This window comes from Bos mutus, chromosome 11 (assembly GCF_027580195.1).
Source record: "Bos mutus isolate GX-2022 chromosome 11, NWIPB_WYAK_1.1, whole genome shotgun sequence".
In the NCBI taxonomy this organism is placed as follows: Eukaryota; Metazoa; Chordata; class Mammalia; order Artiodactyla; family Bovidae; genus Bos; species Bos mutus.
Window position 1 is genome coordinate 5802463 of NC_091627.1, and position 16705 is coordinate 5819167.

The 16705-nt window shown below is 60.1% G+C and overlaps 1 protein-coding gene across 1 annotated transcript in view; it reads left to right on the top strand.

Moving 5' to 3' along the window:
- Positions 1-7935, top strand: part of FIBCD1 (fibrinogen C domain containing 1) — a 30921-nt gene extending 22986 nt beyond the window's left edge. Inside the window, exons 5-7 of the mRNA XM_070380104.1 lie at positions 3672-3768; positions 6977-7156; positions 7676-7935. Of these exons, the coding sequence (XP_070236205.1) occupies positions 3672-3768; positions 6977-7156; positions 7676-7935 (537 nt within the window). The remainder of the gene's footprint in view (positions 1-3671; positions 3769-6976; positions 7157-7675) is intronic.
- The last annotated feature ends 8770 nt before the right edge of the window (positions 7936-16705 follow it).

Sequence of the window (16705 nt, forward strand, 5' to 3'; positions counted from 1 at the left end):
CGGATGACCTGTGGCCTGTGCCGACCTGGAACGCATGGCATGCCGTGGTCAGCTCAAGGGCAAGACCAGGGCTTCCGAGTCTGAGATCCCAGCCATTGCCCAGCATGCTCGGTCACCCAGAGTTGGAGCTATGGGATCAAGACAGCCCATGGCAAAGGCCGACAACTTCAAACTGCAGGTCGTGATCCATTGGCTGGTGGAAAAATCAATTTAATGGGTTGTGAGCAACATGGGGGTTTTTTTTTTTTTTTTTTTTTAATGAAATGGAGTGGAATAGAACAGAAGAACAGGGTGGAAAATATTAACACCCCTCCATCTGAAGGACAAGTATCGTTTCGGGAAGCTTTTGTTTCAGATACAAAGAGCTGTGAGTATGTGTGTCAGGATGTCAACTACATTTCCCTGGGTCACGGTCCAAGAGTCTAAAAGCCACTTCTTTGGAACTGCGCCACAGCTGTGTCTCGGCCCTGGAAGGGGTCGGTCATGGTTTGTTACCACTCGGAAGAGCGCCCGTGTTGGCAAACGATGCTCTGACCTCTGAGCTGCAGCGGACTGTCAAGACATCTGCTGCTGTCAGTGACGGCAGGTGCTTCCCAGGTGGAGGAGAGCAGCCGGGAGGCCCCGTGGTCTGGAACGTGTGCTCACCACCTCTGATCATTCCCAGACCGAGCCCCAGCCGGGGCCATGCCTGCCACCGGCACCCAACCTGGAAAGGGAGCGGGAAAGCGGGGCTGAAGGTGGGAGGATGCTGAGAGATCAGCTCTTGGCCTGAGAGGCCTCGCAAGGAGACAAGGGGGCAGGTTTGGGACGCCCCTGGTGGGTAGCAAGTGAGCATGTGGATGTGGGTGGTGAGACGCGGATTTCCGGGTGTCCAGCATGGCCCCAGGCTACGGAGTGAGGGGTGAGTCAGACTGTCCACCCATAGCTGCCTGACTTCTGGCCAGTGTCCGAGCTTCTATCTCCTGGAATGGAAAGTGGGGCGGGTCAGGGGACCCAGAACCGGGCTCCTGGGGTAGGGGTAAGGAAGTGTGTGCACCGGACAAGGAGAACTTAGCCTGAGCGTCGGCTGTGGTCAGCTCTCAACCCAAGCCGGTCTGTCTGTCCCAGCGGCTAGGGTTCATGTTCTGCCTATGCCTGCAAGCGTGACACCCCCACTTTCCACTTCATAATAGCGGGAACAGGAAAAACAACAGTGATGGCAATAATGATACCAACTACTCTGTGATTTATTCCTCGCTGAGGTCTGGGGGGTGAGCTGAGGGTGGGCGAGGCAAGCGTGGCCCCGGGGGCAGGAATGATGTTCCTGGGCCACACATTGGGACACGTGGGGGCCAGGATGGGCCCTTGCTCCAGGGTCACCCTGGATCTCCTCCCAGAAGCCAGCCCCTCTGGCCATCCACTATTCCTCTGATCTGCCCTGCTTCCAGCCTGGGCGGGAATCCCCTCAACTAGGCCTCACTCTGTGTTTCCCTGCCCCAAGGGCCCTGACTTGGATTTCCCAGCTGGTGCCTGACATGGATGTGCTCAGTGGGACATTTGGGGGAATAGACTTGGGACAGGCCCCTGGGACAGTTCTGGAGGAGACACGCCCAAGTCTGGGAGGAATATGGCCTGGGGCGGGGGCCGGGAGAGAAGGGAGGAGGGGAGGCCCTGGTGGCCCGTGTCCTGGGGCTGTGGGTCTCCTTGGCTGGTATGGGCTGACCACCGCCCATGTGCCAGGCCCTGAGCGGACTGTCTGTGGGTGAAAGTGTTACTTCCTCAGTCCTGTGCGACTCCTTGCAACCCCTTGGTCTGTCCAAGGAATTCTCCAGGCAAGAATACTGGAGTGGTTGCCATTCCCTTCTCCAGGGGATCTTCCCCATCCAGGGACTGAACCCAGGTCTCCTGCATTGCAGGCAGTTTTTGTTTTTGTTTTTTAACAATCTGAGCTATCTACAGCCAGTGGTCAGGGGGGTTTGATGCTGAGATCCCCATTTTACAGATGAGGAAACAGGCTCAGCGAGGCAGCGTCACTGGCTGGCACTCTAAGTGGCAGAACCCGAGCTGTAGAGCCCAGATTGGGAACCACTGTTCTCCCCGCCCCGCCCCTTTCCTCGGCCCCTGCAGCCCTCCCCCCACCCCACCCCCAGCCCGGCTCTTCTTGTAGAAACAGGCTCTGCTGTCCAGGCCTTCTCGGGGGAGTGTCTGAGCTTCTGCCAGGATTAGGCCTTTCAAAGGGCGCGTGCTCAGGGTCCCAATCCGCAGCCATCAATACCCGCTCGCCACCGGCTCTCTGATCTCCGAGCCTGATCGAATTTCCTTCTGCTCGCGTCCCTTCTGAGGGCTTTCACGTGTCAGGGCCAGGCCGGGCTGAAGGTAGCGAAGCAAAGGAAAAAGGTGTCGCCGCCTCCCTCCCCTCCCGCCACCTGACGTCAGAGCTGCCCAAGCAGCCGCGGTGATGGACGGTGCCCTGCGGACAGACCTGCAGTTGCGGGCAGACGCGGCACAGGGCGGTTCCAGGCGGCTGAAGCCCGGCTGCTTAGTAATGGATCGGGTGGCTCTGTGCCGCGGCCAAACCTCTAACACCTCAGACGCGGGCGCAGATGGAGGCGGTGGGGCGAGTGCTGCCTCTGCAAATGAGCAAGAAAAAGGCTTGTTAGACAGAAAGGCTTGGGGGCGGAGGGGGGGCGGGGGGCTGCGAGCTGGGGAACAGGATTGTCAGCGGATCCTGTAAATACTCAAGGCAGCTCTGGCCTGGACCAGCGTGCTACTTATTTCAAAGCAATTTAACCGATGGGATTCCGGACTCCCAAATCAAGAATGTTATTAAAATGAAGAACAGAAGCGGCCCGGAGGCTGGCTGCGGACTTCTGGTGCTCCCCTGAGAGGTGGCCGGGGCTCAGCTTTCCCAGGGCCCCCTGCCGATCCCCTACCAGGGGCTTTTTAATAGAGTTGGTGGGGATGTACATGAATGCAGCAAGGGCGCATTGAGAGACCCAGCCAAGCCCGGGTGTGTGTCTCTGTGTGTGTTACGTGAAGTGTCAGTCGCTCAGTCGTGTCCGACTCTGCAACCCCATAGACTGTAGCCCGTCAGGCTCCTCTGTCCATGGGATTCTCGGGGCAAGAATACTGGAGTGGGCTGCTGTGCCCTCCTCTGGGGAATCTCCCTGACCCAGGGATCGGACCCAGGTCTCCTGCATTGCAAGCAGATGCTTTGTCATCTGAGCCACCAGGGACACCCTGTGTGTGTGTGTGTTATTGGGCTTTAACAACTCAAGAATGGGCTTTTGTTCAGTGTTGTTTTGACCCAGGAAAAGGTACAGAGACCCTTGTTCACCCGCTTATTATTTGACCAGTGGGTAAACTGAGGTCCCCGCAGGGATGGGACCAGTCCAGGGTCACACAGCAAGGCAGCAGAGTGGGTCTAGAAGTCTGGCTTTCTCCACTGCACCCCAGTCCACCCCAGTTCCTCCTTGAGGGGGCATTTGAGGGCCTGGGGGCATTTGGTCAGTCCCCCCGCCTTGGAATACCATGAGCCTCCCGGGTCCAGGTCCCAGCGAGAGCTGTTGAGAGACTTGAGGCTCAGCCCCTGTGCTCCCCGAGTGGGCAGGTGAGGTGCAGTGGGGGGCCAGGGGACGCATGTGAGGTCCTGGGAAGGCTGGGACCAGCTCTCCATTCTCATCCGCTCTCAGGTGTTTCAGCGACGGGAGGATGGCTCCGTGAACTTCTTCCGAGGCTGGGAGGCATACCGTGATGGCTTCGGCAAGCTCACGGGGGAGCACTGGCTAGGTGAGACCCCTGCCTGACGCCTGGCCCACCCTCTCCCTGTGCAATGCACGCTGTCAGGCATGAGCCCCCTCCTCACATGGATGCCAGCCAGGTCTCCATGACCTCCTCACGCCCAGGTCAGCTCCCAGGTTCTGCATGGAAAGGGGACCTGAGCGTCCAGTGGAATGTGCTCTAGGAGCAGGAATCCCAGGGCGGTGCGCTCGCTGTGGGTGGGTCCCGCGAGGATGTGTGCTTGTCCCGCTGCGGGCACCCTGGGACCTGGTTTCTGTCCCAGCTCAGGCCTCTGTGGCCGATGCAGGTGCTGGAAGACCAGGACAACCCTCACGCTCCCCTTGAGGGTCAGCACCCACCCCCCCAGAGCAGCACTGGTGCCCCTGCCACTCCTGGCATCTTAACTGAAATCTGTCAGTAGCCACTGAGTGCAGGAAAAGCATCTGAGTGGAGCCTTGGCCAGCTCCTGGCAGGCAGGGAGCCCCGATGAGAATGTCGGTGGGAGCCCAGTCCTCAGCTGCCCTGTGATGTGCCCTGCCTCTGCTTTTCCACATTCCCCTGCCACCTTTTCATCCAGTGTTTTCTCTTTTCCTATTGAGTTATGAGAGCTCTTTATATATTAAGGTTATTGATTCTTTGTCAGATACCCCTGATACATAGTTACTCCCAGTCATTTGTCATTCAGCCTCTCTATTTTTGGTAACATTATTGCTTATTTCCTAGGAGTTTTAACTTTTTTTTTTTTATGTAGTTGATTGTGCTAGTCTTTTCCTTCATATCTTCTGAGTTTTAGGCCCTGTTTTTCTCTCTCAGTGTCATAAAAATGTCTATTTTTAAAATGCCTTTTCAGTTTTCGATGGTAGGTTCAGCTCTTTAATCCACCTGGGAGTTCACTGGGGTGACGATGGGGGTCTAAGTATGTTTCTGCATCTTCCTCCTCACGCGCTGTGATCTGAACTCTGATGGATGGTGGGGATGGAACTCCAGTCACCCAAGGGGCCCAGGGAAGTGGGGGGTTGTGAGCATCTTGGCAGATCAACAAGGACTGGAGAAACCCAGAGAGTAAAGATGAGGGAGGTGGAGGCAGGGGGAAGGGGGCCTTGAGGGGAGGAAGGGTAGAGAGGAGGGAGACCCCAGCCCCTCCTTCAGGACACCTGCCCCGGGCCCCCCCGTAGGCACTGGGCTGGCCCATTAAGGAGTGGAACTCTGCTTATCCCGGCAGAGTGCTGTCCAAATGGGGGTCCATGGGGCCCACTCGGGGGTGGGGAAAGGAATCTTCCAGCATCCCCTGGGGCTGGGCTCCCTCTTGCCCTATACCTGGATCAGATCATCTGTCCTGGGCAAGAACTAAATGAGTTCATGGAGTCTGGGCGAGCCTGCCTGGGTTGAGCTCTGCCACTTAGCAGCTGTGTGACGTGGGCCAGTGACTTCACCTCTTGGTGCCTCATTCTCACCTATGCAACATGGATAATACTAGCAGCCATCTACTGGATCACGACAGCAGTGGCAAACACCTGGATCATGTGTGCAGTGGGCCAGGCGCTGTTCTAAGAGCTGTACAGGGACCCTTTAATTAAATCGGACTCACTCGAATCCCCCCGGCTTCATTAATCCACGTGAAGCGCTCATAGCAGCGCCTGGCATTTGTAAGTGCTGTCTGGGGGGTGGGGGCTTCTGTCAGCGGTGCCTATGGTCTGCCCTTTGCAGCTTGGGAGGCCCTCTGGCCCTCACTCCACAGGCGTGCAGCCTGGGGCCCAGAGAGGGCCAGCAGCTGCTATGAGGCTCTAGCCCAGGGAGACGAGGCCCCTGGGCTCTGGCAGCCGGGTCCTCAGTGGATGCAGGGAGGTTCTGGCTGTCTGGACGGCTTTTGCTCTCGTCATGGTTCCTTTTTCTCTGCCCTGGACCTGGACCGGAGTCTTCCCTCTGGGCTGGTTGGGGAGGAGCCCACACAGCCCTCCCGCCCTGGAGGCATGCACACACTGACCCACGCAGGAAAGGAAGGCAGGAGGGACAGGCTGATGAAATGTCACTTGGTGCTGATAACTTGTAAGGCGTTTAATTAAAAGCCCTCTTAATCAAGAGGTAATCAAACTGGCAGGGAAGCACCTTGAGTGTGAGTGGCGGGAGTGGGGTGGAAGGGGAAGGGGAGGGCCTGGCATGAGACCCTAGGGTGGGCACAGGAGAGCGCAAGAGGGGAGGGACAGTGGAGGTGGGGGAGGAAGTAGGACAGGGTATGCTGAGGGGTGTCCAGAGCCAGGCATGGTCTTCTGCCTCTCGTCCACTAGGCCAGCATTTATTGAGCACCTATTGTGAGCTGGCCCACCTCAGATGCTGGGGTTCCACAGTGAGCGGGACAGTCATGTTGATCGCATGGAGCTTCCACACTGGTGGAGTGGGGGAGCCCGACATGGAAATAGGCAGCTGGGACCAGAATGATAAACACCAACAGGGGGCACCTGGGTTGGCAGAGGTCCTCCACCTCGACAGGAAGTCAGGCAGTCTTCCTGAGGAAGTGAGATCTGAAAATGAACAGAAAATAACCAGGTGACGGGGCTTCCTTGGTGGCTCAGTGGTAAAGAATCCACCTGCCAATGCAGGAGATGTGGGTTCTGTCCTTGGGTCAGGAAGATCTCCTGCAGAAGAAAATGGCAACCCACCCCAGTATTCTTGCCTGGGAAACCCCATAGACAGAGCAGCCTAGTGGGCTACAGTCCATGGGGTTGCCAAGAGTTGGACAGAACTGAGCGACTAAAGAACATCAAAGCAGGTGACGAGAGTTGGGAAAAGTGTCTCAGGCAGAGGGAACAGCATGTGCAAAGGCTGTCAGGCCAGGGAGTGCATTTGAGGACCAGATCCCATATGGCCAGAGCCCAGAGTGTCAGAGAAGATAAAGGCACCATCACCCCTAACCCAGAAGGTTTTCCAGACTCCTCTTGACTCCTGCAGCCTTTCTACCAGCCTTCAGCTTAAAACATTTGGGAAGCACAGCCTGATTTAAAGCAAACACAAAATATGAAAAACCCTCAGTCCTGTTTCCTGCCAAACACAGCTCTGCAGGAAGAAGGAAGTAGCCCAGGGCTGAAAGTACACCCTTGGTGGTGGTTGTTCCTTTCTGTCACCAGCCACACCAGCTTAGCTCTCATCTCCCCTTGGTTCTTTACAGGGAGGTCACTTCCTCAGCCCCCAACTTCTCTCATCATTCTCTCCTGTATTTCAGGGCTCAAGAGGATCCATGCTCTGACCACTCAGGCAGCCTATGAGCTACATGTGGACCTAGAGGACTTTGACAATGGCACAGCCTATGCCCACTATGGGAGCTTTGGTGTGGGGCTCTTCTCTGTGGACCCTGAGGAAGATGGATACCCGCTCACCGTGGCCGACTACTCGGGCACGGCAGGTAGGGGTCCAGGCTGCAGTGGGGGGTGGGGAAGGGCCGGGGCAGCCCAGCCACCTCCGCAGCTAGAAGGACAAAGGAAGTCTTTCTAGGCCACGGGCCAGCATCAAGGCTTCTCATCACCACCACCAAATCCCAGCTAGTCCTCATCCCAGCCACATAAAGCTCGCAGGGCCTCTCCCACAGAACCACCCATTTTGCAGATAAGCAAAGAGCCCAGAGCCAGGAATCAGGACATCTGGAGTTTGAGCTCTGCTGAGCCTCTCCACCCACTCTGGGCTGGGTTTCTCCTCCCAGGGCCGAGGCAAGAAAACCCGGGAAAGGGTGTGTGACAAAGCTAGAAGGAGGGAGAGGCTGCGGGGACAGCCGCCGGGACCATCAGGGGGGCGCTGGGGCTGCCTGTGGACACCAAAGGTGTGGGAAGGGGCAGGTGCGCGCATGCTCACGTGTGTGCATCGTGCACGGGAAGCACGTGCACGCACCTGTGCCCCACTGAACACACACCTGTGTGCACCTGCGCAGGGGACTCCCTCCTGAAGCACAGCGGCATGAAGTTCACCACCAAGGACCGTGACAGTGACCACTCGGAGAACAACTGCGCCGCCTTCTACCGCGGCGCCTGGTGGTACCGCAACTGCCACACATCCAACCTCAACGGGCAGTACCTGCGCGGCGCACACGCCTCCTATGCCGACGGCGTCGAGTGGTCCTCCTGGACTGGCTGGCAGTACTCACTGAAGTTCTCCGAGATGAAGATCCGGCCGGTCCGTGAGGACCGCTAGACTGGCACGCTCCGGCCCCGCCCCACCCCTGCTTCCCCGCCCCTCGCCCCGCCCCACCCCGCCCCTCGCCTCAACCCAGTCACCAGGCCCCCACCACGCCCTCGCCCCGCCCCCAGTCACCACGCCCCGCCCCACTCCCCGGACCCCACCGTCACCACGCCCCTCTCCCCACCCCCAGTCACCACGCCCCACCCCTCGCCCCCGTCGCCGCCATGATCACACCCCTAGCCCCGCCCCCCGCTGTCACCACGCCCTAGCCCCGCCCCCAGCCGTCACCACGCCCACCCCAACTCTGCTCCTGCCCAGATGCCCTTCTGCCCAGATGCCCGCCTGCCTGTGCATGACTGACCTGCTCTCGCCATGGGGTGGGCCAGGCCGACCCCGACCCGAAGCACCCCCTGAACGAGTGAGGCCACACAGCACCTTCACAGTCCCCACCCCCAATTTGGCCCTGCTGATGAGGGCGGGGCAAATTTGACCACCCCAAATTCTGCCTGCCCTGACTTTAGCTCCATGGGCCACGTGTCTGCCTTGGCCTTGGCCAGGAGTCGGCCACGTGCCCCTGGCAGCCCTTCCACTTTGCCAGCCCAAACATCTGGAGTCATGGGCGGCGGAGGAGGGGCAGATGGCACCCCTGGAGCCCTTTTAGCAGACAGAAGGAAGGGTCAGATATTTCTAGTTGGGTCCGACGCCAGCCTCCTCTGACCCTCTAGACCCTTCCTCAGTTTCTCTGGTGCCTGAAGGTCCCCTTCTCTCCCAAGGACTGGGGAGTCGTGGTACTCAGGGCTGCCTGTGCCCACGGGCTAGGTGGCCACATCCCTCCACGTCCCGAGGCCAGGCTGGGGTACAGCTGCCTTCAGGAACTCACACCCCAGGGTGACTGAGATCCGTTCCCTGGGAGCCCTGCCTACTCACCCACCCTGATTCCCAATGTCTTTCCAGGCCTGGGAGGCCCCCAGTCCCCTTGGCTGCTCTGCCCATCCTCCTGCCTTCCGGGGGCAGCTGAAGTCTGGCCCCACCCCATCCTCCTACCTGTGGGAGGCACAGGACCTGTGCTGGGCCAGTGAAGACCTCTTGATTTTCGGGGCAGTGGCGGGGCTGTGTCACCCCCACCATCAATTTCCAAGCAGGGACTCTGGGATCCTAGTCCTCCGAGGAGCAGGCTGGACGGAGAATCCTGGACCCAGAGGGGTTTGGTGGCTGGTACTTGGTCAGCCTGGACATGGCTGTCTCAGGGGAGGCTGCCCCCTGCTGCTGACTGTGGGTGTTGCCACCTTGGATCAGGGGAAAGGGAGGGAGTCACTGGGCAAGTGGGGGAGACTGAAGCACCTCCCAGGCATTCAGAGACCTTTCTCATCGAATCCTCTCAACGCTCAGTGCATTGTTACTGCTCCTGCGTAACAAGAACCGCAGGTTCCCCAGGCCAGAGGCCAGGAGGGGCAGAGCAGGGACTTCAGCCCATGATCCCCTGCTCAAACAGCCTTGGGGTCCTGGTGTCAGAACCAAGCCCAGGGCTGTTTTGCTGAGTTTCCGCCTGTAGGGACCTGAGAGGGCCAGGAGATCAGCCTGGAAAGTGGCCCAGAGGGTGGGCATCCCAGCGACCCCCTCCTCAGGCAGGGGCTGGGAGTGATTCCTAACCAGGACACCTGAAGGCAGCTGAGTGGGGAGTGTGGGAGCCAGCCCTCCCTTCCCCTCCCACCAAGGTCGTGCTTCGAAAATAATAAACCAGAGTTGGCCACGGACTGCAGGAAAGGCCCCGAGGGCCTCTGACGTGCCAGGGGACCTGGCCGGTCCCCTCCAGCTTCACCTGGTTGTTGGGCGTTTGGCAAGGTTTTCCGGACAAGATCCAGTCCCTGCTCTCCTGGCCCTCAGCTGGAATCAGAGACAGCCAAGGAATTGGCGATGACAGCCCAGAGTCACCAGGGTGGTAACAGGAGTGCCAGGTGCAGGCAGGGTGGGGGCAGTGTGCTGGAGATGTGTGTAAGATGACCACACGGGCCCCCCTGCTGGCCCCTTCCCCATCCTCTAGAAACCAAGAGAGCCAGCCGCCCCTGCTCCTGGCTGCTGGGACCCCCAGCCAAGGAGCAGAGGCCATGTGGAACCCTGTGTCCTCATCCTGGGGACCCCTCTTCCCCCTCCAGCTCCAGACCAGAGCCAGCTTCTGCTGCCAGCCTCGCAGTGCCAGCCACTGTTTAGAAAGTGCCAAGCGCTTTCTGATCTGTCATCAAACACGCTCCTGGTGAGAGTGATGTTAATGGATTCACAGATGTGCGTGTGCCTCAGAAGGCTCAGGGGCGCTCATGCCAGGGCTTGGCCCAGGAACAGACGAGCCACAGCTTTGGCCTGGTTGGGGGCCAGGCGAGGGTGGCTTTTAGGAGTGTCGAACCAACCTGGAGACACTGGTTCCTTCCTGCTGGAGATCCCCGCTACCCCTCCGGAACTCAGGTCTGGCATCGCTAGGGACACAGCCGCACCGAAAGCTGGCTGAGTGGGCACACGGCCCGTCATGGTGAGGACAGCCAAGGCCAGTGCACCCCTCTTCCTAAAGGGCACCCCTTCCCAGGGCCAGGAGGCTGAGGTGTGCGAGGCAGGCCTGGACCCCCGCTTGGAGGAGCCCACAGTGTGATTCCAGTGCACGTGGCTGTCACCAGAGATGGGAGTGACCACAGAAGGAAGGGCATGCCAGGGGAGCTGGAGGGGCAGCCACAGCACGACAGAGATGGAGAGATGACAGATGCATGTAAAGGCCGCCTGGGACCCACGGTCACTGCACCCGAACGCTGACCACCATCACAATGATGGAGTCGATGGCTTGACGGTGGGCTACCTGTGACCCAGCCATCCATGTTGTCTGATCAACCCCCTCCTGCTTTCTCCTTCCTTCTCTGATGAGGCGAGAACCAAGCAGGGGAGGGGGGGCTCTCTCTACTGGGACCCTCAGGCAGGGCATTCACCCTCCCCTCTTCTGAAAGTTCCTTTCCATAGGCATAGGCAGGTTTCATGGGATAAGCCTCAATCCTTGCCGCTCAAACTCTGGATCCATCTCTGAGACGCCACCCAGCTGGCCACCCCAGCTCCCCGAGTTCAGAGGGTGGACAGGCCCTGGGTTTCCAGCCTGAAGGCCTCAGTGCGGTCAGCAGGAGTTGAGCACGGAGCCGGGGGCCGTTCTCAGATGGCATGCTCCCCCTGCAGCCACACGTGAATAGGTTTTGTCACGTTGGTCTTGGAGCAGAAGCGACAGCCACACACCCCAGCACCCACCGCCTCCGGGTCCCCCACAGCCACGCACCCTCGTCCACGCAGACCTCTGGCCCGGGAGCTGGGAGCCCCGTCACCCAGGGTTCAGAGGATTCGTGAGGTCCGTCGACAGGACCCGCCGGTCGTGTTGCACTTCAGCAGAAGGGGAGGGAGGTGGGGACGCCGTGTGTGCTGACGTTGGGGGACCCAGGACAGGGCCCTGACATGGAGTCTGAGGACTGACACACTCACGGGAGAGACTGTTAAGGGACGTGCAGACAAGGACACAAGGCTTTGGTCCAATGGGCTGGCCGGCACCTCCCCAGGGCCTGTTTCTTCATCTGTGAGAAGGGAGAGGGCTGCCCCCAAACCCCGCGTGCCCACACAGCTGGCAGGACTTGGCAGACCTGGGGGCGCTGACATTGGACCTTGGTGGGGATGGGGGGTAAGGAGTGTACACTGGGCTCTGACCTGGCCACGTCGGCCCGCTGCCGTACCCCCAGGCTGCCTGACTGTCCACACGAGGGACAAGCCCAGCCCAGGACGGGTGCTCATGGGGCCCAAATGCAGTGGTGCCAGGACGTACTCCCAGGGCTGCCTGACTGTCCACACGAGGGACAAGCCAGCCCAGGACGGGTGCCCGTGGGGCCCGTGTGCACTTGGCGTCACGTGTGGTCCTGTCTCCAATAAAAAGTCTCGTGGTGACCGACTCGGGCCTCCGCCTCCCGCCTGCTCGGTGCCCCACAGGGTGGGTCAGACACCCCAGGGTGCCAGGACCGCCTTGTACACACTCCCCAGCATGGCTGTTTTGACATGGGCAACCCCTGTTCCCCAGACAGCTCTGTACCCCCAGGAACCGCACGAGACCCTGGGCAGAACCGGCCCCACTCCTGGCCAGCAGCCTGGGCATCGGGGTGGGAGAGGGGAGGCCTTCTCCCCTCAAGAGTGCACCTCCCGGGGCTGAAACTGGGCCCTTGTTTCCCATCATGGTCCCCAGGGTCCCAGTCGGTCTCAGTGGGTCTCTCTTGTGGCCGGGCTTCAGTCCTGAGTTGTTGAGACTCTTCATTCAGAAAATCAGTCACTGTCTCAAGCACTCAGTTGTGTCCGACTCTTTGCAACCCCATGGACTGTAACCCGCCAGGCTCCTCTGTCTATCCGATTCTCCAGGCAAGAATACTGGAGTAGGTTGCCATTTTCTCCTCCTGGGGATCCTCCCGACCCAGGGGTCAAACCCACATCCCCTGTGTCTCCTGCATTGGCAAGTGGATTCTTTACCACTTCCCTGATGGCTCAGCTGGTAAAGAATTCGCCCATACTGCTGGAGACCTGGGTTTGATTCCTGGGTTGGGAAGATCTGCTGGAGAAGGGATAGGCTACCCACTCCAGTATTCTGGGGCTTCCCTTGTGGCTCAGCTGGTAAAGAATCCACCTGCAATGCGAGAGACCTGGGTTCAATCCCTGGGTTGGGAAGATCCCCTGGAGAAGGGAACGGCTACCCACTCCAGTATTCTGACCTGGAGAATTCCATGGGCAGAGGAGCCTGATGGGTTATAGTTCATGGGGTCGCAAAGAGTCAGACACGGCTGAGCAACTAACACAATACTTCTATACCACTGAGCCACCTGGGAAGCCCCATTCAGAAAATCAGTCCCTAATGACTGTTTATTCATAAAACAAATTTGAAGCTTAAGGATATAGCGTTCCCTGAGTTGCTGTAATGAAATCCAGTATTTATCAAGTGCCTGCACTGGGGACCGTGGGCGCCAGGGGAAGTGAATGTACCTAGTGTCCTGCTTGGGCCGGCCTGAGAGGGGACCCCCAGGCTGGGGTGTCTGCACTGCTGGCCTGTGTAGATGAAAGCTGCGGCCCAAGACTCCCTGGAGCGTCCTTAGCACTGGTCCCCTCCACAAAGTGTCCTCGCTGACGGGCATGTGGTCCTGCCCTCTGACAGCTCCGTATCAGGCCCATGGGGACACCGCGGGGTGAGACCCCTGAGCCAGGCCGTGGGAAGTCACCAGGGTGACCATGGCCGCCTGCTTTCCCATGGGCCACATCCACCCCCCAGGGGGACCCCTCTCCTCTGCCACCCAACCCAACTCCTCTGGCCCGGCTCACAGCACCATTCCGAGGTCCGATGACTCAGGCACACGGAGGTTCTCGGACCTGACGAGTGGTGCTGGCATTTTAGTGACAAATAGTGAGCTTCCCTGGTGGCTCAGTTGGTAAAGAATCTGTCTGCAATGCAGGAGACCCAGGTTCAATCCCTGGATCATGAAGATGCCCTGGAGGAGGAAATGGCAACCCACTCCAGTATTCCTGCCTGGGGAATTCCATGGATGGAGAAGCCTGGTTGGGCTACAGTTCATGGGGTCTCCAAGAGTCAGACATGACTGAGTGACTAAACCTACCCAGGGGAGAATCCACATGGTAAGAGTCCCAGGGCAAGGAGGGTTCAGCTGGCATGCCCGGGAGCTCTCAGGGGGATCAGCTGACCTGGGAGGCCGATGCTTGTGAAGAGGGCATCGTCCGAGCTCCCCTGGACACCAGCAGCCTCCACCCTGGGCCCACTTGCCTTGTGCCCTGTGGCTCACCCTTCCCTCCCCACAGTGTGGGCTCTGCTGTGGGCCCCCATCAGGAGGAGTTGGAGGTTCAGGCAGTGACGAGACTTGCCCAAGGCCACGGCTGCCTTGTTGCTGAGCAGAGGGGAGCCTGACCCTAGGGGCTCACATGAGGCTGAAGCATGGCAGAGGGAGGCATCTGAGATCCGAGGCAGGGGCCTGGGCTCAGCAGTCAGGCTGTGTCACCCCGCGGGTTCCTGGCAGGTTCTGCCAGGGCAAAGGCCGCTGGTCAGCTTGGACATCCCGGGACACAGCTCCGCCACTCCGCGGGGGGCGGCTTCCCAGGGAGCTTGGTGGCCCTGGGACCCCCTCCCCCACAGCCTCCCGCGCTCACCGGGGGGTCCAGGGAAAAGCCTTTGCTTCTGGAAGCTGACCCTGACAGACCCCACCCACTGTCCTACAGAGTGTCACAGTTGTCACCTCCACGTGTCACAGTCACCCCGTGTGTTACAGTTGTTACCCCCTCCTGCTCAGGAGTGGGGCTCGTTCCCTGGAGGAAGTCAGGGGTTTTGAGGAGCCCAGGAAGGGACTTGAAACCAATATTTTGGGCCAGGTGTCCTGGGGAACTGCTGGCAAGCCCCTGGGGTTGGGATGTTTGGCACCAAATCTGACATCAGACTTGCTTCCGGGTGCCCCTGCTCCAGGGCTGGGGTGGAGGACTCCTGATTGCCCCCCAGTCTTGCTCCCTACCCCACTCACGCCCAACACTTGGGACCTTCTGTGGCCACTTCTCAGAGCCCTGGGCCCCCAACCTGAACCACGCCAGGGGCTTGTTTTCACAGCAGAATTGTCTTGGGCCCAGTGTGTTAACAGCCAGGTGGAACTTTCCTCCTTGGCAGAGGGGGTGGCCCTCAGGGCTCACCCCCACCTCTGCTGTCCCCACTGTCCACAGCTGTCCCTGAGGAATTCTGCAGGGCACAGCTTGGGAACCAAACTGTCTCATTTGATGCCCATGGGAACTGGGGCACAGAGAGGGCAAGCATCTGGCCCAAGGCCCCAGAGTGAGTCAGTGACCCCACTGCAGGCTGCGCTCCGTCGTCAACCAGCACCCAGCGTCACGACCAGCCAGCACTCACCAGGGAGGTGAAAGGACACCGCACCTCCCAGCTCACTGCACACGTTCACACACGTGTGCACAGGTGCATGCACATACACACAGCTGGCTCTGCACCTGCTTCAGTCGGCACAGGGTGTGCCCTCTGCCTGCGCCTGCCAGCAAAGTCCTCGCCCTCGCCAAGCAGGCTGAGCACACCCTTCCAAGGGGCCCGGAGGCAGCCCGCACTGCCTGCCTGCTCTTGACCTCGTTCCTGCCACAGACGGGGCTGGAGACAGGAGCGCCAGGACACAGCTCTGATCTCGGTGCCTCTGTCCCCCCACCCCGTCACCATGAGGGCAGTAAAGACTTTAGCCCCTTCCTCAGGTCTGGGGGCGGGGAAGGGTCTTCAGGGCCGTCTGTTCCCATATGCGGTGATTCCCACCCGTCCTTAGCACCTCAGTCGCTCAGCGGTAGAGAATCCCCCTGCAATGCAGGAGCCTGAGATTGCAGGTTCGATCCCTGGGTCAGGAAGATTCCCCTGGAGGAGGGCATGGCAATCCACTCCAGTATTCTTGCCTGGAGAATCTCATGGACAGAGGAGCCTGGTGGGTTATCGTCCATGGGGTTGCAAAGAGTCAGACACGACTGAAGCGACTGAACACTCACGCACACCAGCACCTCACAGGCAAAGCCAATACAGGTCAGCAGGGTGAGGGCCCTGGAGCCGGAATCCGCTGGGCTCAGTCCTCAGTCCGGCCTGAACAGCCACCCCTAGACAACTGCCATGCGGCTGAAGCCTCACCAAGCCCCTGCTCACCTCGCTGCCTGGCGCGCTCTGGGAAATCTAGGCTGGGTGAGACACAGAGGCTGGGGCTGTGCTGGGCACCTCCTCCTGGTCTCCCCAGACACTGGTGGTGGACGGGGGAGGGGCGGGGGAGGGAGAGGGACGGGAAGGGATGGGGAGGGATGCTCCTGGGTCTGTGGGCTGCTACGGGCCAGTGGGGGCCCCCAGGAGAGCGATTCCCCATGCTGGGCACCGGCCATACCCCTTTGGCTGGTGCCTTGGGGAACATGCTGCCCAAGGGGCCCCGTGCCCTGGCTTAGCCCGCAGCCCACCCCCCTCCCCGCCCCGTACCCAGCAGGCCCCAGGGCCACTCAGCGATCACACACAGGGCAGGCGGAGGGGCACACCGGACTTTGTGGTGAATAGTCATGGGGTGAGTGCCCTGAGGTGTGAGCAAGATGCCGAGGGACCAGAGTGGATCCCACAGGGACCCGTGCACCCACGGCGCACCCCCTCCAGCCCTGTACCCCGCTGTGGGGAAGTGGTGCAGGTGACCACATGTGCAGGTCCCCACCCGGGCCTCTGAGCTCCCGGGGGAAACTATCAGGGAGTGAGCGGCTGGGGAGGGACGAACGCCGGTGCCCTCCATGACCGTGACCTTCACCCAGGCCTCGACAAGCCCCACACCAGGCTCACAGCCTCGTCTCCATGGCCTGCGGCAGAGAGGCAGACGAGGTTTGAGCACACTCGCGGGTCCGTCCGTCCTTCCCCAAGTGAGGCTGGCTCAGTGGGGCCCACCGAGCCGGGCAGTGGGGCCTGGTGGGACTGAGCCTCCCTGCAAAAAGGCACACTCTCCAGTGTTTTATGGGGTGTGGACTTGAGAGAGGGGCTGGTCTCGCCCCCCTCTACGCTCTCTCCTGCTGCCCAGGTCAGCCTCTTGGCACTGATGCCCCTCGTAAGGCTCCAGAGCAGGTGACCTGTGGCACTGAACACAGCTCCTCACCTCGCCCGTGCAACAGGCCGGGGCGGGCTCCAAGCCGTCTGGCCTCCCGAGTCTCCTCGGGGTGGAGGTGCTGGCCCGGCAAGCAGATCTGA